General features: G+C 38.1%; 1 protein-coding gene across 5 annotated transcripts in view; it reads left to right on the top strand.

Moving 5' to 3' along the window:
* The window catches only part of Kiaa1328 (KIAA1328 ortholog), a 284149-nt gene that overhangs the window by 164132 nt on the left and 97079 nt on the right, over window positions 1-22938 (top strand). For 3 of the 5 annotated variants that reach the window (XM_028867149.2, XM_037197016.1, XM_028867150.2), the window contains exons 7-8: window positions 2290-2334; window positions 21131-21810. In XM_028867149.2, the coding sequence (XP_028722982.2) occupies window positions 2290-2334; window positions 21131-21810 (725 nt within the window). Of the gene's footprint in view, window positions 1-2289; window positions 2335-10620; window positions 11147-21130; window positions 21811-22938 lie in introns of those variants that run through there. The other 2 variants (XM_028867153.2, XM_028867152.2) reach the window with 2 other exon arrangements.

A 22938-nucleotide genomic window follows, 5' to 3' on the forward strand; every position in this document is an offset into this window, starting at 1 on the left:
GGTTAGGGCCCGGACACGGGGTTGCTGGTACTGGAACTTTGAGAAGCCATTCTTGAGAGATGGGACGAATCCTCACTCATGGAAAATGGGCAGAAGAGAAGGAAGGAATCTTACCGATACAATGAAAAGTCCAGGGTTTCTCAGACTGCTGGTGGGTTGGAGAAAGCACCAGGAGAACCTGCCAAGTCACACAGCACCAATGTAATGATACAGCATGGGAGGCCTTGGTGGGTTGGTACAAAGTGTCCTGATGGATGAGAAAGACATGCCATGCAGACGCAGTGGGCAGCAGTGTGGCCCAGTGGAAAGTCATTTATACCATCCAGACATAGCATCCACGTGGAGAGTTTATTGGCGGGGAGGAAGAGGGAGAGAGGAAGAAAGAAAGGGAGGGGAAGTGGAGGTGTGTACACCTCATGGCAAGAAAGAGAGGAAGAGGAATAAGGGAGGGGTTTTTCCTTAAAGAAGGCTTTACTTCAGGATGCAGGGCAGGTCCCCAAGGGGCGGGCCAGAATACTATCAACATCATCAGCCCAAGTGAAAAAGTTCATTAAAACTATATATGTATATTATATGCATTATAGTTTTTTAGGTAAATTGTTAATATTTATGATTCCTTGTTGATTTTTCATGCATTCATTTAAAATATTGTTATTTTACTCATTATTCTGTACTTAGTCTTCATGCCCCTTCTTTAAGGAGACCCCCTTTTCCCATTCCTCTATCAGATCATTTGTGTCTAGTGTTTCCCTTTACCTTTCTCCTACCTTCCTCTGTATTTACCTCCCTCTCTCACCCTAGAGAGCTCCCCTGTTTTCCATTTTCCTGATCAGATTATATGATTCCTGCTAGTCTGCCTCTCTATTGCTCCCCACCCCACCCCCATGCTGACAATGGCACAATTTTAGTGTCCTGCTTTCTGTAGTTACTATAGACTGTGTTCTCACATCTGAAGATTTGGAGCTAGGAACTTCAGTAAGTGAGAACATAACGACACTTGCCTTTCTTGAGGTGGGTTACCACACTGAATATGCCCTTTTCTAATTTCATCCACTACCTGCAAAGTTCATGATTTTATTTTTCTTTACAGCTGAATAGTGTTCCATATATATAGTTTCACTGTCCATTCCTTGATTGAAGGACATTTATGTTGTTTCCATTCCCAGCTATTGGGACTGCAGCAGCAATAACATAGATAAGCAAATATCTGTGGAGTATGATGCAGTCTTTGGGGCATATGCCAAGAAACCCTAGAGCTGTGTCATGATAAATTTCTTTTTAGCTTCTTTAGAATTCTCCACACTGGTTTCCATCCTGGCTGGAGCAGTTTGGAAGCCCGTCACTAGTGAGAGAGGGTTCCCTCTTCCCTGTGTCCCTCCAGCATTTATTGTTTGTTGTTCCATTCTGTATGCCCTTCTAAGTGTGGGAAGATGAAATCTTAGAAGGCGTTTTGCTTTGAATTTCCCTAACAACTAGGATAATAAACGTTTTTTGAGATGTTTCCTAGACATTTTTTTATCCTTTTGAGAACTTTTATTTGGGTACCAGGCCCATTTTTGGAATGGGTCATTTGTTTATTTGGCTCTGTGTTATTTGAGTTCTTTTTTCATTCTGGATATTAAACCTCTGTCTGATGTATAGCTGGCAAATGCCCTCTTCCTTTCTATGGGCTTCATTTTTGCCCAGCTGATTGTTTCTTTAGCTATGCAGAAGCTTTTGTGGTTTCATGAAGTCCCATTTGTCAGTTGTTAGACTGAATTCTAGGGCAAATGGAGGCTCATTTGGGAAATCCTTTCCTACACCTACATTATGTAGATTACTGCCTATGTTTTCTTCTAGCAGTTTCATGTTTAGATCCACTGGGAGTTAGTTTTTGTGTTAGTTAGATACAGGTCTAATTTCATTCTTCTGCATATGGACATCTAGTTTGCCAAGCACCTCTTATTGAAGATGCTTTTTCCCCCTCCAGTATATGTTTTTGGCATCTTTCCCAAATATTTAGTGGCTAAAGTTATGTAGGCTCATGTTTGGGTCCCTGTCTCCTTCCTGACTTCACTGGGATTATTTCAGTTTTTTCCATTTAGGGTGATGTTGGCTGTGGTTCTCTTGTATATTTAGTTTTTATTATGTTGAGGTATGTTTGCTCTAGCCCTGCATTCTCTAGGACTTTTAATCATGAAGGCATGTTAGATTTTATCAAAGGTTGTTTTTTTTTTCTGCATCTATTTCGATTCGATTTTTGTCTTTAAGACAATTTATGTGGTTTATTATATTGATTGACTTTCATAGGTTGAACCATCCATACATTTCAAGGATAAAGCCAACTTGGTAATGGTGAGTAACCTTTTAAATGTATGTTTGTGTTCTGTTTACAAGATTTTATTCAGTATTTTTTTAGTCTGTGTTCATCAGGGATATTGGCCTGTTAGGATATTTTTGTTGTGTCTTCTGTTTAGGGTATTCGAGTGATACTAGCTTCATATGAGTTTGGTAGTTCGTTCTCTCTCTCTCTCTCTCTCTCTCTCTCTCTCTCTCTCTCTCTCTCTCTCTCTCTCTCTCACACACACACACACACACACACACACATTCATTTTTCCCCTCCCTCCCTCCCTTCCTCCCTTTCTTCCTTCTTTCCTTCCCTCCTTCTTTCCTTTTTTCTTTCCTCAGTAGTTTAAGAAGTACTGGCCGTACATCTTTGAATGTCTGATAAAATTGTGCTGTGCCATCTGGCCCTGGATTTTTTTTTTTTAAACTGGAAGGCTTTTTGTTACTATCTCAATCTCCTTATTAGTTATGGGCTTGTTTAAGTTGTTGATTTCTTCTTGGGTTAGTTTTGTAGTTTGGCTGCATTTAGAAAATAATTTATTTCTTTTAGATTTTACAACTTAATGGAGTACAGGTTTTTTAAATATCCTCTTAAAATATTCTGTATTTCTTTGGTATTTGCTATAATGTTTTCCTGTTTGTCTCTGCTTCTGTTTATCTGGGTCCTCTCTGGTTAGTTGGGTCAAGGGTCTGTCAGTTTATCTTCTCAAAGGTTGCTTAGATTTGTTGATTCTTTGTATTGTTTTCTTTGTTTCTATTTTGTCGATTTCCGCTCTGAATTTTTATTAATTCTTACCATTGACTGGGTTTGGATCTGGTTTGTTTGTTTTTCGAACTTTTTGAATTGCATCACTAAGTCATTTGTTGTGTTCTTTCTGATTTTTTAATTAGGCACTTAGAGCTATAATTTCCCTTGTAGGATTGCTTTCAGAGTGTCCTAGAACTTTTGTTGTGTTGTTTATTCATTTTCATTTAGTTCCAGGAATTTTTTTTATTCTGTCTTTAACTCATTCAGCATTTAGTAATGAATTGGTTAGTCTCCACAAGTTTGTATATTTATTAGAGATATTTTTGCTGTCAGTTTTAAGTTTTATTGCATTGTGATCAGGTAGGATACAAGAGGTGATTTAATATTTTTGAATTTGTAAAGATTTGTTTTGTGTCCCAGGATGTGGTCTCTCTTAGAAAAGCTTCCATCTGCTACTGAGTAGAATGTGTATCCTTTAGTGTTTGAGTAGAAAATTCTGTAGATGTATGTTCAGTCAATTTGATGTATGATATCCATGAATTCTGATGTTGCTCTGTTTTGTCCAGATGACCTGAAGGAAGTGGGATGGTGATCATCTACTATTAATGGACTGGTGCTAATTTGTGTCTTTAATTCCAGTAGCAGAATTTTTTTTAATGAAACTGGTCACCCCTGAGTTTTGTGTACATATATTTAGAACAGTAATTTCTTCTTACTTAACTGCTCCCTTGATTGGAATAAAATGTCCCTTTTATCTATGATTAGTTTTAGTTTGAAGTCTATTTTGTCATACATTAGGATCACAATGCCTGCTTGCTTCCTGGTACCATTTTGTAGGAGTACTTTTGTCCATTCTTTTAGTCTCAGGTGGTGCCTATCTTTAAAACTGAGATTTTTTTTTTTTTTTTTTTTTTAAGGAAACAGATAGTTTTATTTTGTTTCTTGATCTATTCAGTATTCAGTTTATGTCTTTTGATTGAAGAATTGAGGCCATTGATATTTAAAGTTATTATTGATATATATGTGTTAGTTGTGTTCATCAGGTTATTGATTTTTGGTAATATTGTGTTCTCAGTAGTATTTTGTGTTTTAATAATTATGGCTTTGTAATGTTTTTCACAGTCTCTTTTCTGTGTTCATTCTTGTCTTCACCCAAAATAATGCTTAGGTTTGGTTGGTTGGTTATGAAATTTTTTGTAAAATGAAAAAAATTATACATACATATGAGATTTATTGGAGTTTCTTATAGTCTGTGGTCTGACTATTTCAACAGTGGCTTTCAATTAGTGGAAAGCCCAAGAGTCCAATCCTTGCTCATTCCACAAGATTGAATGTCTCAGCTAGTATCCAGTGTTTTCTGGGGCATCACTCAGGCATTTATTTTCCTCTTTCTGCCTTATTTCATTGAGCTGTTTCTTTCTTTACTTTTTGCATTCTTTTAGGAAGTTTATGTTTGGTGTTTCAATTTCTGTATCTCATTAGCAAGCTTTTTCAGAGTACTGGTATGTTTTGGAGAGAAGATACTGGCTTGATTTTTCATGTTGTTGGTGTTCTTGTGATGAGATCTCACCACGTAGACTTCCTTTGTTCTGAGTTTGTATGGACAGTGCAGGGTAGGGGCAAAGAGAAGATGTGGGTTCATTTGGGGTGCAGAAGTTGGAAGTTGCTTGGGTGGATATGCTTCCTGTTTCAAGCCGGAAGTGTGAGGGTAAATAGGTCTGAGTGGAAACGTTGGGTATGATGTAGGATTGTCCGATGGTGAAAGGTAGAAGGATCTCCTAGCCCACGCTGAGAACTGCAGTGCAGTAACAGCAGGAAGCCAGACTAGGCTGGTGTACTCATTCTGGGATCCAGGCTAAATCTGGTAGGTTGAAAGAAAGGCATGGATGAAGAGGTCAGGGGTATTTACCAGACTAGAACCTGAGTGAGGATGTGGGAAATCTGGGTATGCCGTAGGATGGTGGATTCAGTGCAAAGGGTCCTGTGGGTGGATGCAATTAGGGCAGGTCCTGGTGGAAGCCTGGAGACTAGCTTTGGTACAAGAGGAGGTGGTGGGACTAGGCCAGGGCACTGGATGTGGGACAGGTTATATCTGGGAGGTTGCAGAAAAACAAGTATTGGGTACTAGGGACTACTCACCAGGCTAGACCCCGGAGGAGAAAGTGGGAAATCTGTGTCCCAGGTATTTGTAATAGTTACAGGGTCATATTGTTTGGTTAAAATTTTCTTCTATATTGGAAGACATTAACTAAAAATGATTTGTAGGAAACTCTGTTTGCTTTATGCTTTTAAATCTCTGCTTGTTCCAAACCTCCTCTTTTAACACGTTGTGTCTCAAAATATAGTATCCTTGTTTGTAACATAAGAGTAGTTTTTAAATCCAAGTTTGAATCCTAAGGCAGTCTTGCCTTCTATTCCCATTTTGTATCCTGTAGTCTGCCTGCCTCTCCCAACTGTAGTCTGAAATAGCACATATTTTGTTGTTTTTCATTATGGTTTTTTTTTTTTTTTTTTTTTTTTTTTTTTTTTGAGCCAGGGTTTCTTTGTAGCTTTGAAGCCTATTCTGGAACTCACTCTGTAGACCAGGCTGGGCGCTAACTCACAAAGATCTGCCTGTCTCAGCCTCCCGAGTGCCAGGATTAAAGGCATGTGCTCATTATGGTTTCTTATTTTAAACATTTTAGTTTTAGTCTGAAATAACACATATTTTGTAGGGTTTTTTTTTTTTTTCATTGCAGTTTCTTTTTTTAAACTCTTTATGGAACATTGCCAAATGTAATGATCTCTGCTTTCAATTGAAACTTTTACTCCAAATTTCCTCATAGTTCCACAGATCTATTATAAAAAGTCATCTAGGGGCTGCTGAGATGGTAAATAAGTAAAATCATTTGCTATGGAAGCCTTAGTTCAATCTCCAAACCCATGTTAAAAACTTACATGCATTGGCATGCATCTGTAATCCAAGCAGATGGGATGTGGAGACAGGAGATCATCCAGAAGTTTCACAGCCCAGCTGGGGTTGAATTTCCATTTTAAAAGGTGTAAATAAATACTTATACATCACAAGGAAATTTAAAGATCTGTAAACAGCTAACACTTAACTGCAGAGGAGCAGGATGAAGTAAGTTCAACAGTAAATAAACCAGTAATATGCTTTGGGGGTACTCTGAAGGCACAATCATTTGAGCTGAGGGAATGGTAAAGCCACCTGAAGGCAAGTGGCACCAACCAGGGCTCTTAGGAACCGAAAAGGGAGTTGGGGCAGTTGGCACTAGGGAATTGGATCACTCATTCTTTTTTATTTCTAAACCAAATTGCTTGGCTTTTCATAATAACCTAAATTAGCTGAGTAAGAGTGTCCCAGATATTTTAGAATAAAGGTTGGCACAATACCAATCACTTAGCTCCAAATAGTGGTTTTTTTTTTTTTTTTTTTTTTTTTTTTTTTTTTAATCTTAAGGCAGGGCTAATCCTCCAAAAGCAGCCACCTTCAGTCTCTGGTTTTCAACTTTGCTCTGCCTTTAGAATTACTTCTCCCTAGGTCTCCAGCATCCCTGGTCTGTAGCTGCTTACACAAAGGCTCAGAAAGGACTTTGGTCTATATGATTTACTTTGGCAAATCTTGATCTAATAACACTCTAGCTTTCCAAACCTCTTATTCTTGGTTATACCTAATGGTGCTTCTTAAATACACTCTTTATTTTTAAGAACAGTTTCTATTTAGTTGTTAGTCTAAAAGTTCAATGCAAATTATTTTCTCTTAGCCAGTGGCACACATAACAATGTGACTTCTGGTCTCCCTTTTAGGAGCAGTTGATCATATTCAGATAGTGTTAACTGGATACTAGAAAGTGCCAGACTTGGAGGGGTGTAAGACATTTAAGCTTTCTTTCATTAAACAGAAATTCATTTTGCTTGCCTCCTTGAAAACCGCATTTAAACATCTATCCACATGGAATTCTTGGGTCCATTCTGGAGCTTGACGGTTAGTGCAGAATGAATGGTCAGTAAATCACCCTCAAAGTGCTGTCTGGGAGTCAGGCATCTTCTACATCGCCCACACTATGAAGGAGACACAAGGAAACTCCATATAAACCTCTTAGGAGTCTGGGATGTGCTGCATCTTTAACTGGATGGACTTCTGGAAATCTTTTCACCACTTCTGTCACTTTATCTTTCCCTAGATCTAATTTTCACTATAAAATTATGCAGGGATGATTCAACATATGTAAACTGATAAATGAAATCCACCATATAAACAGGCTGAAAGGCAAAACCACCTGATTAGCTTATTGGATGCAGAAAGGGCCATTGAGAAAATCCAACATCCCTTCATGCTAAAAGTCTTGGAGAGACTAGAGATACAGGTGACATACCTCAACATAATAAAGATGATTTGCAGCAAACCCAAATAAAACATCAAGCTGAACAGGGAGGAACTGAAAGCATTCCCACTAAAATCAGAAACAAAACAAGGATGTTCACTTTCTTCATACTTATTCAGTATATTACTTGAAGTCATAGATAGAGCAATAAGATGACTGAATGACATCAAGTGTATAGAATTAGGAAAGGAAGAAGTCACCATATCCTTATTTGTATATCCCACTGATAAACACTTTCAGTACAGTAGCAGGACATAAAATTAGCACACAAAATTAATAGCCTTCTTATATACAAATACCAGACTGAGAAAGAAATCAAGGAAATAGTGCCTTTCATAATCCCCTCAAAAAAGTTAAAATATCTTGGGATAATTCTAACCAAGCAAGTAAAGGACTTGTATAATAAACTTTAAGAAAGTGAATAAAGAAGTTGAGGAAATCAGAATATGGAAAACTTACCCATGTTAATGGGTTGGTGGGATTAATATAATGAAAATGGCCATCCTACGAGAGGAGGGTTGTCTCTTAGGAAGATAATTAACACAATTCTGACAACTTATCAGACCACCTTGTAAGACAGACCTGAACTGAGCTAAGGACGGGCAGTGATGGGCAGGGTTCCGTTGTGACCATGACTGTTCAGTGATGTATACTTCTTGCCCTGTATTTAAACCTACATCTCATGGTAAGACCCTGAAGATTGATGTATGAGTCACTGGAACTCTTTTTTCTTTTTCCCAATGTGGCCATAAAGCTCCTTTCTCTGCTTTTACACACACACACACACACACACACACACACACACACACACACACACACTACCTTTTTCTGATCTTCATTGAGTAATTACAGCTAGCTGTGTGCTTATTTCTTCTTAGAAATTATTTTAAATATGTAAAGCTGCCTCTTTCTGCAATTGTGACTCAGTGAGCTAAGTCACTGCTGTAGTTACATACCCCTTGATGAAATGATTGTTCCTTTAAAAAATTCTATCAGAGTTCTTCGAATTCTTATCATAGCTATGCTGTTATTTTATTCAGTCATCTGTTTGGGACAAATATATAAAATGAGGTGATTTACCTTCCTTAACGTGTGAGTGTCAGAGGGTAGTAATTGATTATTCACTCATTGCTGATTTCTCAACCAGTCCTTTTTCCTTTCTCTCCTTTCCTTGGGTTACAAAACACCAATCTTAAAGATAAAATACACCAAAAAGATTATCAAGCCTAAATCCCTTCTTATAAATGACTACACTACTTAAGAGAGCCAAAAGTAATTTGCCTAAAGCAACAGAACTCCGAAGTAACCATGGTGGAATTCTGGCCACTGTCTTCAGCTTGAATGTACTATTAGTTATTACAGGCTACTTATTTTTATAACAACTCAAAAATTCTGACTTTCAGGAAGTGTAGTAATGATAAAAGAAGTTTTAGCCTTTTACTGCATCTGGTAGTTCTAGCATCTAGTTTACTGCATCTAGCAAAAAATTATTGGCAGGCCTACGATGGTATTCCTAGGACCTGGTATGGTATTTGGTATCTAGTCCATTGTTCTGTTATTTACATGTCGTTATGTGTCTTCTCTGTGCCTACATTCTTTTAAACCTCATAATTAGTGACTTTAATGTCTTTTAGATTCAATATTCCTAAAGTGTGCTACAGTCCCTTTGGGAACTAGAATAAGTTATTAGAGCCTTGCAGATGTGCGTGGCTGCTGCATTCTGTCATTTTCCCTTCCGTTGATAGCCTACGGCCTCAGCTGCTGAGCTGTGAAGGAGCTCAAACCTCCAGGGTCCATTAGATTTAACTTGTTTACTGCATTGATATCTATATGTTAAATGACAAGAGAGTTCAGGTTATTGAATAATTTAAAATTCAGCTCTAATTGGTGTCATATGACCTGGAAAAGGCCATGGATGACGCCAGGAGCATGCTGTGAATTTCTTATAAATTATTCATAAATTAGATGATTCATTTTCCTGAGTGTCTTGCTAAATGCAAAAGTTTGTAAGTTATAACTGATGATATAACACCTGTAAGTATTTAGTTCATAACGCTGGAAGGTAATCTACCTTGATGATCTTCTAGCAAAATCTGCCAGTATAGGAAAGTTAATTGCACTGAGGAGAATGAACATTTATTTGGGATGAGACATTGGCAAACCACACAGTGCAGCTGTTGCATTACGGATTTTCTGTCAGTTTGACAACTGGTCCATGTATAGTGTTAAAATGCAACATGCCATTCTGTGCTTTATTCCACATTAACTCCAAAATATTCTGGGAGAGAACAGTGACTTGCACCACCACCCTGACACACACACATGCACACGCACAGTACTACTGACCTTTTAAAAAAGGAGAGGGAATTGGTAATTATCTTTTCATAAGCCGAGAAGGAGGAAAATTAGAATTGTTAACATTTGTCAAGATAGGGAAATTATTTACCATAAAAAATACCTCAAGACCTGTTGGTAATATTGATGAAGTTCCTGTGGATAAGAAATCATGAGCACATTTGGAAGTAATCAGTTCCTAAGTATCCAAAGATACGGTGATGACAGCAGCAGTTGATGTCCCAAAGAGGACAGGGGAAATCTTATAGAGTCCCATCCCTGAGTGAAAAGCTTTCAGTAATTAGTGACTGCTAAGAGAGGGAGTCAGTCTTCTCTATTACCTTAATAAGTTACATCATGCTAAGTGATCAGCCCTAAACACATACACATGTGAGCAGCACTCAATAGACTGAGCAGATTGTAGTGTGTGTGTGTGCACGCATGTGTGTTAACAATAATAAGAGGTAAGAATTTGAGAGGGTGGAGTGGAAATGAAGAAAATACAGTACTCATGTATGAAATTCTCAAAAATATGTCTAAAAAAGGAACTATTACTGATCTTTAGTTCATGCTCCACTTGTTCCTTTAGAACAGGGAGATTATCCAACACTCCAGTGGTGGTGATTCACAGAAACAGCTGATTATATATGGATAATGCTACAAAGTAGTAATGTAGGGGTTTTTAACATGTAAAGACATGGGGATATCCTGTGTATACATGTGCTTGCATACCTGTGTATGAGATACAATATCATACATGTTTATAATATAGATATGATATATATATAATCATATAAAAAGGTATCTTAAACTTAAGGAAAATTTTCAACTCCGTTAGTTTCTTAAATTTCAGTTGTAGGAAATTCTTCATGATGCCTAACCTAAGTATTTTACAACCTTTCTTCTTTACTTTATTATTGTGTGAATATGGGTGTGCATGATGTATGTTTGGTGTGAGTTTGGGTATGCCATGGCTCATGTGTGGAGGCCAGAAGACAACTTTATAGAGCTTGCTTTCTCCTAACTTTGCATAGGTTCTTGAGATCAAACTCAATTTGTCAGGGTTCTGCAGAAAGTCTTTTACCAAGCCATCTTGCCAGCCCTCATTCACTTGATTTTAAATCTTTTTCTGTGGTATTTTTCTGTTTAGTCTATGTCTACCCGGGTTAAAGAGCACCATTCTCCATCTCTGTTGTAAATCAGAAGTGCCAGCATTTTTTTTTTAATTTGTGTTGTAGATTCCATGGTATGATTTCGTTGTCAAAAGCCACTCCTCATGGCCATTGATGAGCATCCATTATATAGGAAAAATCCTAAAGTGCTCCCGTGATGAACTCAACTATTTTTATTAATGGTAATCATTTTCTCCCTAATTTTTAATGCAGTTCTTTTTTCCAACATTATGTATATTAGTTGGCATGCTTTCCTGCTAAATATCATTCTAACTTCTAATTAAGCATATGAAGAGCAATGCAGGGCACTTGATTTAGAGGTTTTGATTGGTTGAGATTTTTGTTTTGTTTATTATTGGGACACAGGTTTGCTTTGTAGCTCAGGGTGCCCTTGAATTCAAGATTATCTCTACTCAGCGTCTTGAGTATCAGTGCTGGGATTATACTATTGTGTTCCTGCACTCAACTACATTGTTTACTTTTCTTGTTGGGTTTTGAGCATATCTTAGCATACAGAATTTTTTTCTTGCAGTGCTAGAGATTGATCCCAGGGCATTCCACATGCAGTGAAAATGCTCGACAATTGAGCTCCATCCTTAGCCCTATTAGAATTCCTTAATTGGAAAACGTAATCACCAAATTTAGTTGACAACAGCAGGCCAAGTACAGGTAACTGCATGGTTTTATAAAACTGGTGAACTAAGAATTTTTTTTATGTTATGTGGTTACAGAAAGGAAAAGTCATAAAATTTAAATTTTAGTGTCCATAAATAAGGCTAACTGGAACACAGCTATGCACATTCATTTATTATTATCTCTTGTTTTTGTGCCACAAAAGCAGATGTTAGGTGGCAAAACCTAAAATACTTAATGCCTGACCTTTCACAGGATTTTTAAAAAGCCCTGTAGATTACCACTATCTAGGTGTAAAAATGAAAGAATTACACCTATCTGCAACATCATAGAGTTCACTTAGCAAATATGATATTGAGCAATGGAAGCCATATACAAAAGGATATGAATCATATGACTTAATTTAGACTTAAGAAAAAAATGTAAATCTGAATTCCAGTATTCAAGATAATGACCATCTAGGCATTTTTCCTATGGTTGTATACTGGTAGTATTAGTTTGTACATTTATCTATTGTTATTGTACTCCAAAGAATTGTTGAGAAAGATGGAGCTAGAGAGATGGATCAGTAGTTGAGATTACTGGCATCTCTAATGGATGTGGGTTTGATTCTCAGCACCCACACAACAGCTCACAACCATATGTCCAGCAGGACTGGACAATCTCTTCTGGCCCTAACACCAGGTATGCAGTTGGTACCCAGATATATATGCAGGCAGAATATCCATACAAATAAAATTAATTTTAAAATATCTGTTTTCAAAGAAGGAAGTATGGAGTAAAGGACATCTAGGGCATGTCTCACATGAAATATTGATGGGAACTTGGTAAACTTAGCTTGACCAAACCTCATTTTCTTATCCATAAAATGGTAATTAAAATAGCTTTCCCAGCCCTTGGGAGGCAAAGACAAGAGTATTTCTGTGAGTTTGAGGCCAGCCTGGTCTATATAACAAGCTCCAGGACAGCCAGTACTACAGAGAGAGACCCTGTCTCCAAAAGAAAGAAAAAAGCTGTCTTGTATATCTGTAGAGCTGATAATAATATTAAGAGTTTTGTATCTAAAACAGTTGACACAGTACATTCTAGGTTCTAAGTTAACAATTGCCTATGTGAGGTTGAAGATATGGATTAATAGTAGCATGCTTGCGTACCCTCCCACTACTGGTTCAAATACCAACTGCATGCACAACACACACACACACACACACACACACACACACACACACACACACTACCAGAACCCCCTAAGTGACAGGTGTTTGGGGAACGTGACTATTCATTGGTCACTGAACATGATCATTTACACCAAGTTTTCTCATTAGAAATAATTAGCACAGATTTCTTCCTTGTTTTTGTAATATTGGTCATCAGCTTGACAGGATCTGGAGTCACCTGAGAGACTTGCCTATGAAGGACTATCTAGTTTGGGTTAGCTTCTGGGCATGCGTGCCTGTAAGGAATTATCTAGATGGGTCAGCTGATAAGGAAAAGTTGATTAGTACCATTTCACATGATAGAAACTTAAAATTTAAAATATAATGAGACTTCTCTACATGACAGAATGATTAAAAATAAAAGTGTATGACCAAGTGTTAGTGAGAATGTGGAACAACTAAGGATTTTATACTATGTTGATGGGATATAAAATAAAACGATCATGTTAGTTTCTAATAAAGATCATGCACATCCTTCACCAGGGTCCAGGCTGGGGAGTCTACCTGATCCTCTCCTCCACAAACCATCCCACCCCCAGATTTACCCCCCAAACTACAGTTTTGGATCAGAACCTGCATCATGAAGGCCAGGCAAGCTTCCTACCCCCACCTGACTTCATTCTTTCTAAAGAATACCCCGTCTTCAGGCCGAACCCAGCCTGCACATGACCCCTAGCCTGCTGTCTCCATATCAGACACAGGACCAACAAGGGAGGTTCAAATGCTAAAATCTTGTTGCAAAAATACAAAGAATATGAAAGATCAAGGCAGTATTCCCCACTCCACACCTCAAAACCACCAGTTGTATAGAAATGTTCTCCAGTGACAATTACCTAGATGACCCCTAGGACATATGATATGAAAGAATAATTGTTCCTGTTCAGAAGAATTCAAGAAGTTTTAAAGGCACATACAAACAGCTCAATGAACTTAATGATCATATAAAGGATAAGCATCTGAGTAATGTTCAATAAAACATAAATATAAGGCTGGGAATGGTGAAGACAATTCAGGGTTTGAAAATGGAATTCAATAAAGAAATAGAAGCATTGACAAGGACTCAAACTGCAATGAAGTTATAATTGGAAAACCCAATAACCCAGTGAAAAGACTCAAAAGCCTTACAAGTAGAATGGATCAAGCAGAACAGATTATCAATGGATATCAATGGATTATCCAAAGATAAAGTGGAGGATCTAGATGAAATAAGCAAAGAATATGAAAAATTAAAGGAAATACAGGAAAGAAACATGCAGGAAATGTCAGATACCATGAAGCATGCCAAACCTTTGAATTATAGGAATAGATGAGGGAAAAGAATCCCAGGTCTGTGGCATAGACCAAATATTCAACAAAGTCATAGGAGAAAACTTCCCCAGGTTTCAGGGCACACCCATAAAAATACAAGCAGCACACAGAACATTGAATAGACAGGGCCAAACAAGAATGTCCATGTTGTATATCATAGTTGAAACAGTAAGTATACAGGACAAAGATTATTGAAAGCCACAGTAGAACAAAAAACACTCCTCAAATACAGGAATGCTTCAACATCTGGAAGTCAATGTAATAAACCACATAATGGACTAATATGGACTAAAAATTATGATTATCTCAATCAATACATGAAAAGCCTTTGACAAAATCCAACATATCTTCATGATAAAAATCTTAGAGTTAGAAGAAATGTATCTCAACATAATAAAAACTATATATGAGAAACTTATATGTGAAAGCCAATGTACTCTTATATGGAGAAATACTTGAAGCAATCCCATTAAAGTCAGGAGTGAGACAGGGCTATCCCAATATCTCTATTCACTTTCAATATTGTGCTCAAAGCACTAGCCAGAACAATAAGGCAAGCAAAGGAAGTTAAAGGGCTACAAGTAGGAAAAGAAGTCAAACAGAAGAGATCCCAAAAATTTTACCAAAAAACTAGAAATTACCAACAATTTCAGCAATGTGGCAGAATACAGAATCAACTCAGTACAAAGCAGTAGCTTTTTGTGCACCAATGATGAGCCTATGGAACAAGATATTATGGACATTCACAATAGCCCAGAGAGATATTAATAGAGAAAATAAAATACCTAGGAATAAGCCTAGCCAGAGGGATGAAAGATCTCTATAACGAATACTTTAAATCTCTGAAAAAAGAGATAAAAGACCAGAAAAATGTAAAAACACCCCATGTTTGTGGATTAGTAGCATTAATATTGTGGAAATGACCATTCTACCAAAAGCCACTTATAGATTCAATACAATCTCATCAAATTCCTCACCTCATTCTTTATAGAATTAGAAAAAAATCCCCAAATTCTTATGGAATCAAAAAATACCCTGGATAGCCAAAATGATCATGAGGGGGGATGTTGGAAGGATTATCATTCCTATTCTTAAATTATACTACAGAGCCATAGTAATAAAAATAATATGATACTTGTACAAAAGGACAGATGTAGACCAGTGAAACAGAATTGAAGATCCTAAACATGAGTGTGAATCACTACAGCCATCTAATATTTGACATTTTCAACACATGGTACTGGGGAAACTGGATGTCCATATGCAGAAGAGTGAAACTAGACTGCTATCTATCCCCTTGCACCAAACTACCTCCAAATGGATCGACCTAAATGTGAAACGGCAGACACTGAAATTGATAGGGGAAGACATGGGTGGTATCTTACAGGACTTCCTGTTAGACCCCATTTGCCAATAACTGAGAAGTAAGACCTCATAAAACTAAAAAGTTCTGCACAACTAAAATATCACTTAAAGGGAGAGTCCATAGGATGGGAGAGAATCTTGGCCAGTGATACATCTGACAGAAAAAGAGCTCAAAAAACAAAGATTAAGAAACAAAACACAAAAACCAACCTGACCCATTCAAAATATGTGCCATGAACCTGAACAAATTGCATTCAAAGGAAGAAATAAAAATGGCAAAGAAATACCTCAAAAAAAAAAAAAGGAGATTTCCCCTTACTCTAGTCAGAAGGGCAAAGATCAACCAAACAACTGAGGACTGATGCTGGAGGATGTGAGGAAACATTAACAGCAATTCACTGTTGGCAGGTTTGCAGACTGGTGCAGCCACTCTGGAAATGGGTGGAGAATCCTTCAAAAGCTAAAAGTAAATCTTCCATATGACCCAACTGTTCTACTTCTTTGCATATACCCAAAGGACTTAATATCCTACATCACAGATACTGTGTCATGTTCATTACCACTTTATTCACTATAGCTAGGAAATGGAAATAACCTGGGTGTCTTTCAACTGACAGATAATGAAAATGTGGTACATATACACTGTGGAATACTGTTCAGCTATAAAGAAAAATTTACAGACAGAGACCATTAAGGAAAACCATTACTAATCAAAATACAGAAAAGAAGTGGCCGTGTGGTGCCAGGCCACAACTGATACATCTACAACACAACTCTTATATTCAAGACTCAGGGATCATAGTGGACGAGAGGCAAGAAAAAAAGTTGTAAGAGCCAGAGAACAGGAAGATTTCTTAGAAATGTCAGAGGGCTATACCCGTGACATCTCACCAACTTGGCTGTCTAGACAAGACTTGAACAAAGATGACACCAGTCGACGTGCTAACATGGAAGGGAGAAATCTCACTGGGACCCCAACCCCTAGGCTAAAACTCAGAAATGCTGAGAGGGGGAAAAATAGTCTTCCTCAGGGAAGAGCCCCCAAATTGGTTACTCAATACCAAGTAGTCATCTCTGAAATCATGTACATACAGATAACATTAAATGAATTAGGCCGGTTTATGTGTGAAGAGAAGAAATGGGATGGAATTGGAAAAAATGATGTAATTATATTAAATTAAAAAAATAACAAATATTTAAAAAAACACATATAAGAACAATAGCAGCTCTAAATGGGTGCCCCCATTAATAAGAGAAAAATAAATTGTGCCTTAGCCATACAACAAAACTGTATAGTGATAAAAAAACAATGAAGGCCGGGCGGTGGTGGCGCACTCCTTTAATCCCAGCACTCGGGAGGCAGAGGCAGGCGGATCTCTGTGAGTTCGAGGCCAGCCTGGTCCCCAAAGCAAGTTCCAGGAAAGGCGCAAAGCTACACAGAGAAACCCTGTCTCGAAAAACCAAAAAAAAAAAAAAAAGAATGTTGATTTATTGTAGGTGTAAATCAATAAATGTATAACTGACGAGCATAGAGCAAAGGTGTTGACCAGAAAGCATACAAAGGAACTTCTGGGTGATAGAGGTGTTCTATAACTTGACCAGGGAGATAGTTACATCCATGTAAACAAATGTGAAATTTCATAAGCCATACCCTTAAGCTGTTTATTTTATTAGAAAATTTGGCTCTATTTTTAAAAAAGTATTGTCTAAGTTTGTGTTACTTATCTGAAAGTTTCATATTAAGCCCATATGTAGGCTAGAGAGATGGTCCATGGGGTAAAGGTGCTGGCTACCAAGCCTGACAACCTTGGTTTGATCCTAGGACCCATGTGGTTGAAGGAAAGAACCAACCCCCACAAGTTGTCCTCTGACCTCTGTGTGAGTATCATGGTAGCTGTGTGCTTGTGCACACGTGTGCATGCACATACAGGCCCTAAATAAAAATGTAATGCAGGTGTTTAAATACCCATATGTTACAGAAACAATTCAGGATTTTTTGTTAGTTTAAGCCTTTGTTAAGTAAATTTGTGTTTGTTAATGCCACATGCAAGGGCATGGAGCAACTCTAGAAAGAAAAACACATCTGTTTCATTCGGGTCTATTGTTATTTGCATGGATCCCAAAGGCGTTAGATATCTTCAACTCTACTAATAAAGCAGCTGAATTTTATATTTAGAACCTTTTAGGAAGTTTGATTTCTATTTCTTTTCTAGCTTTTCTCTTGGTAACACATGATTTAGCCTAATCTTAGATCTAATTTTTTTTTTTTTTTTTTTTTTGAGACAGAATCTTTCTGCGTAGGCCAGGTTGGTCTGGAACCTGCTACAGAACCCAGATGGCTTTGTGATTCTTCTGTTTTTCCCATCAAGTGCTAAGATTCTAATTTTCTTTCATTACTAGCTCAAAACTCAGTTTGAATTTTCTCAATAACATGATGCAGTCAAAACATACTTATTGAGAATATGGGCTGGAGAGATGGCTCAGCCGTTAAAGGCTAGGCTCACAACCAAAAATATAAGAGAATATAGTATGTATAAACCCAAAAGTTCATATACAGATACACACACACACACACACACACACACACACACACACACACACACACACACACCTATGCCCTAAATCCTGCAACCCGTAAATATCAATTGTATGAACTTAAATGAACTTTATGAACAAAAGGACTTTGCATATGTGATTAAGCTAAGGATTAGGAGATGAGGAAATCACCCTGGATTACCTGGATAGGTGTCCCCTATAGTCCAAAAAGAATAAGAAAGAAATCAGAGCACAGGACACTATGATGTTGGAAGCAGAAGCTGGAGTGATGCACTTTGAAGATGGAGGAGAGACCCCAAACCAAGGAATATATATGGGCACTAGAAGCTTTAAAAAGTATGGTGAGGGGGGATAGATTCTCTCCTCAGGGCTTCCCAAAAGAACAAGCTCTGCCATAGCCTGGACTTGAGCCCAGTGAGATAGATTTCTAATTTCTGACCTCCACAATCTTTGGAGAAGACATTTGTGTTGTCCTACACTGCAGAGTTTGTAGTAATTCACTGTAGTGCCAATAGGAAATGAATGTAGAGATGGTAATTTATTAGTTTACTGTGAAAGGGATATTTCTCTCAACAACCTTGAGCAAATAAGCTTACCTCAGTGTGCAAATAATTATCCATGAAAAGTGAAAAATTACTTCAGTGGGTGTGTTATTAGCAAGCTATGCCATTAGCATATATGAACACCTTTGTGCCCTTCTGCAGGGTCAGAATATATTGAATGTTAATAGATTCACTTTCACTAAGCACTTATACATTCCTTTGGAGTCATAACCATGGCAATATTCCATTCCATTCTGATAATATCTGGCACTTGAATGATAGGTCGCACTTCAATCAATTACGTATAGGTGACAGAAAGTTAGAAACGAGTGTATGGGAGCTAACCATAGTAGATGTATGGTTCCAATCAGGTAGGCGGGTGCTGAGTTGAGAACAGATCTGAAGATACTAGTTTGAGGGAACTGAACAGCTGAGCTGGTTCTCTGTGTTCAGATTTGTGGCTGCTTCGTTCATTGGTTTGTGGTGTCCAATAAGCTGAAAGGTGGTAGTTTTTTTTAATAAGCTTGAATAAGTCACTCATCAGTCTATGCTTTATGATGCTAGGCAGACAGTGATTATTTATGAACAAGACACCAAGTCATTCTGTCTCAGTATTTGTACCCAGCATTGAGTGACTGGGGACAAAGCAGGTGCTCTAGACAAAATGGAATAACTCAGGACTAGGATTGGCCAGAAACCTGCCAGGGTGGGGAAGATTTAAGGTTTTTTTGGTTTTTTGGTTAATAGTACTATTCAGTACTATTAATGGCTTTCTGGACTTCCTTGAATACAGATAGGAAATGGCAACAAAGTAAAAGAGTTTATGTTGTTGGGTGGTGGTGGCGCACGCCTTTAATCCCAGCACTCGGGAGGCAGAGGCAGGCGCATCTCTGTGAGGCCAGCCTGGACTACCAAGTGAGTCCCAGGAAAGGTGCAAAGCTACACAGAGAAACCCTGTCTCGAAAAAAACCAAAAAAAAAAAAAAAAAGAGAGTTTATGTAAATGGACTTTAAATGAAAGCCAGAGGGAAGAGGAAGATGTGAGTGGAAGCTATAAAGACTATTTCAAACATCTTTCTCATTTACGTCTGCTTAGTGTTCTCTTGGCTTATCTTTGAGTGGAGTCTGTGTGGGGAATGTAGTTTCTCCAGAGGTACAGGATTTGTGCCTTTCAGCCTTTGTGCTAAAGGTTATACTCGGCTTCCCAAGGGATCTACACTGCTAGGAATGACAGCACTTTGAAGAACCCATCTTTGTAGTTAAGTAATTGGCACTTGGTGCCTCTCATATGTGATGCCTGGTGTCTAAGTTGATGGGAGGGTTTGGGCTGTAGAAGATTATCTGCCCTTGGAAGAATCTAAACTTTGTTGGACTCATTTTCAGGGTTATACTTTTCCCTGTCAATTTCATTTAAGGTTCTTCTGCATTAACTTTGTTAATGTTTTGTTAATCCCAAGTATCCAACTTCATGAACAAACTGCTTATCTGCAGTACACTCAGCATTTGCATGAAACTAAAATATTTCAACTTGAGCAGCCTAGATTTTAGATAAACCATATTTCGAAAGGCACTCAGAGGAGAACCTGCTTACTTATAGTAAATCAAAGATGTTCAGAGCCAAACTGGTACTCACTCAGTTTTCTAAGGCTGAGGTAAACAGTTAGATGCCTTAGTCTAGACCAGCAATTTCCAAAGCCTGGTCCCAGATCAACATCAACATCACCTGAAACCCTCTTAGAGATGCAAATGAGCTGACTATCCTGAGCAGAGTTGGAAACTCTGTGGCTGAAACTAGCCTTTTATGCTTAACAAGCCCTTCAGGTAATTCTCAAGTTTGAGAATAATTGATACAGATGAAGTTTCACTCTCCTCATAGAACAGGTTTACAGCTAAAATGTTAGGAACGCTTACTCCTCACCTGGCAGCTCAAATGTACCACTGCTTCCTTTCTGCATAGTTCTATTAGACTATAACCACTTGAATGGTTTAATTGAAAAATCACTTATGTTTGTAGTTGAAATTAAATATTTTATGTTTAAATAATTGTTTTTTGTTAGAATTATATATGTTGAAAGTAGTTGGTTGTATCTGTATTCTCTAAAGATATTTATAAAACCTCATCTAGCAGTATGAATAATATGAAATGTTGTACATCAAATCTTGTTCTGTGTAATAGCCAATCAAAGAATATTTAAGGTGACTGCATGGATTTCTTGGCTCAATATTCAAATATAGACAATTTTAGATATTAATATTTAATGTGTTTGCATCTTAAAGTTGATTTTATGTAACCTTAAGTACTTGCAACTCCTAAAATCACCGAAGATTTTTGTAAGCAGCATAATAATGCTGGATTTTTTTTTAATCCTCCTATAGATTTGCTGAAATAAAGGTTGTTTGAAAATGGATGTGGCTTTGTGAAACATTAGCAATGTGGATACTATAATATTTAAGAAAAGGAGATAAGAGTTTTGGTTTAGTGAACATATATCATTGATTTCTAAAAAACATAACCCACAAGTTGTTTTTTCTATGTTTCTTCTTAGATAGCCAACAGGAAAAGTACTCAGCAGTCTTCATTGATGGACCTGGATGGTTCCTACCTGAGTGTAGCCAAACCACAAACCTACTGTCAGACCAAGGCAAGGCCTAAGTCAGCAAACCAGGACTCAGTTTCAGAGTCCCTTATGGCAGTGAGGAATAATTCTTTGAAACCAGTAACACTTCATCCTCCCAAAGAGCATTTAGAGAGGGTGCCATCAGAAACCAGAACAGGTACTTATGAATCTCCAGGGAGGAAACCAGTAGAGGCAGCCCCGATAGAGAGAGTCCTGCCTTCAGAAGAGATGAAGATGAAGGAATACCCACACCTTCCACCTGCAGCACTGAGTCAGTACTGTGGTCATAAATGCTCTGAAGGTGAAGATTATGTTCATGAGAACTACCATCCTGCGAACATGGCCCCTCAGTACTGTAAGACACGGCCGGCGTCGTGCAGTCAGTGTGGGCTTTCCTGGCCATCTCTCCTGCCTGGCCGAGTGACAGTGCACCCCAGTGAGACTGATGTCAAAAAGCAGCTCTCAGAAGATCGGAGGCAGCAGTTGATGCTTCAGAAGATGGAACTAGAAATTGAAAAGGAACGCCTTCAACATCTTCTGGCCCAGCAAGAGACAAAGCTTCTCCTCAAACAGCAGCAGCTGCACCAGTCCCGACTGGATTATGACTGGTGAGTCCTGTCTCTTCTTTCAGCACTGCCTGTCAGTTGGAGAATGCAATTTCAAATGCTGGTTTTTACAAACCTCAGTTCTATAACACAAATATTATAATAAAATCTTATAATACAAATCTTAAAATCTTATAGTAAAAAAAAAAAAAGCAGAGCCAGATATTGGGGTGAAAACTGAAAGATCAGAGAGGCAGACCAGCCAGCCACTAGCTTACCTCTATGAAATCCTCAGCCTCAAGAGAGGCTGTTTCCTCACACTTTATATACCTTTCTGTGTCCTGCCATATTACTTCCTGGGATTAAAGGTGTGTGTCACCACTACCTGGCTCTGTTTCTCTCATGTAGCCCAGTATGGCCTTGAACTCACAGAGATCCAGATGAATCTCTGCCTTCCAAGTGATAGGATTAAAGGTGTGTGCCACCACTGCTTGACCTCTCTGTTTAATTTAGTGGCTGGCTCTGTCCTCTGATCTCCAGGTAAGCTTTATTGGGATACACAATCACCACACTGTTCACAGAGGTTCTTCAGCATCTTGCTTTGTTGGAGTGCATACCAACTATGACTACAAGTCAATTCCTGCCTTATACAGAAGATAGGCATGTAAGTATGTACATGGATGCTTGTGCCTATAAGCACACATGTGGAGGCCAGAGGAGGACTTCCAAGTGTCTTCATCTGTCATTCTCTACCTTACTTCATTAAGACAGAGTCTACTAAATCAGTAGCTCACCATCTCAACTAGGTTGGATGTCCATTGAGCTTCTGGGATCCACCTATCTAACCACCCCCAATGCTAGGGTTACAAGCACATGTAACCATGCCTGTCTGGGAACTTGAACTCAAGGCCTCTTGCTTGCACAGCAAGTTCTTTACCCACAGAACTGTCTCCCAAGTCCCAGTGGTTACTTTCATCATACTTCAAATGCCATGTGTTTTGCTATTTGATGTCCCTATGGAGAGTTAGAGATTAGGTTAAATCCTATTATTTCTCAGTGTAGAATCAGATTGCAAAGAAGTGTAATTAGTTGTCATCATCCTATATTCATGTCTTTCTGCCATCCTATAAAATAAAACAAATCATTAGACTTGTTTAAATTTAATCCTTACTAGTCCTGAACATAGCCTGC

Source organism: Peromyscus leucopus, chromosome 19, assembly GCF_004664715.2.
Source record: "Peromyscus leucopus breed LL Stock chromosome 19, UCI_PerLeu_2.1, whole genome shotgun sequence".
Lineage (NCBI taxonomy): Eukaryota > Metazoa > Chordata > Mammalia > Rodentia > Cricetidae > Peromyscus > Peromyscus leucopus.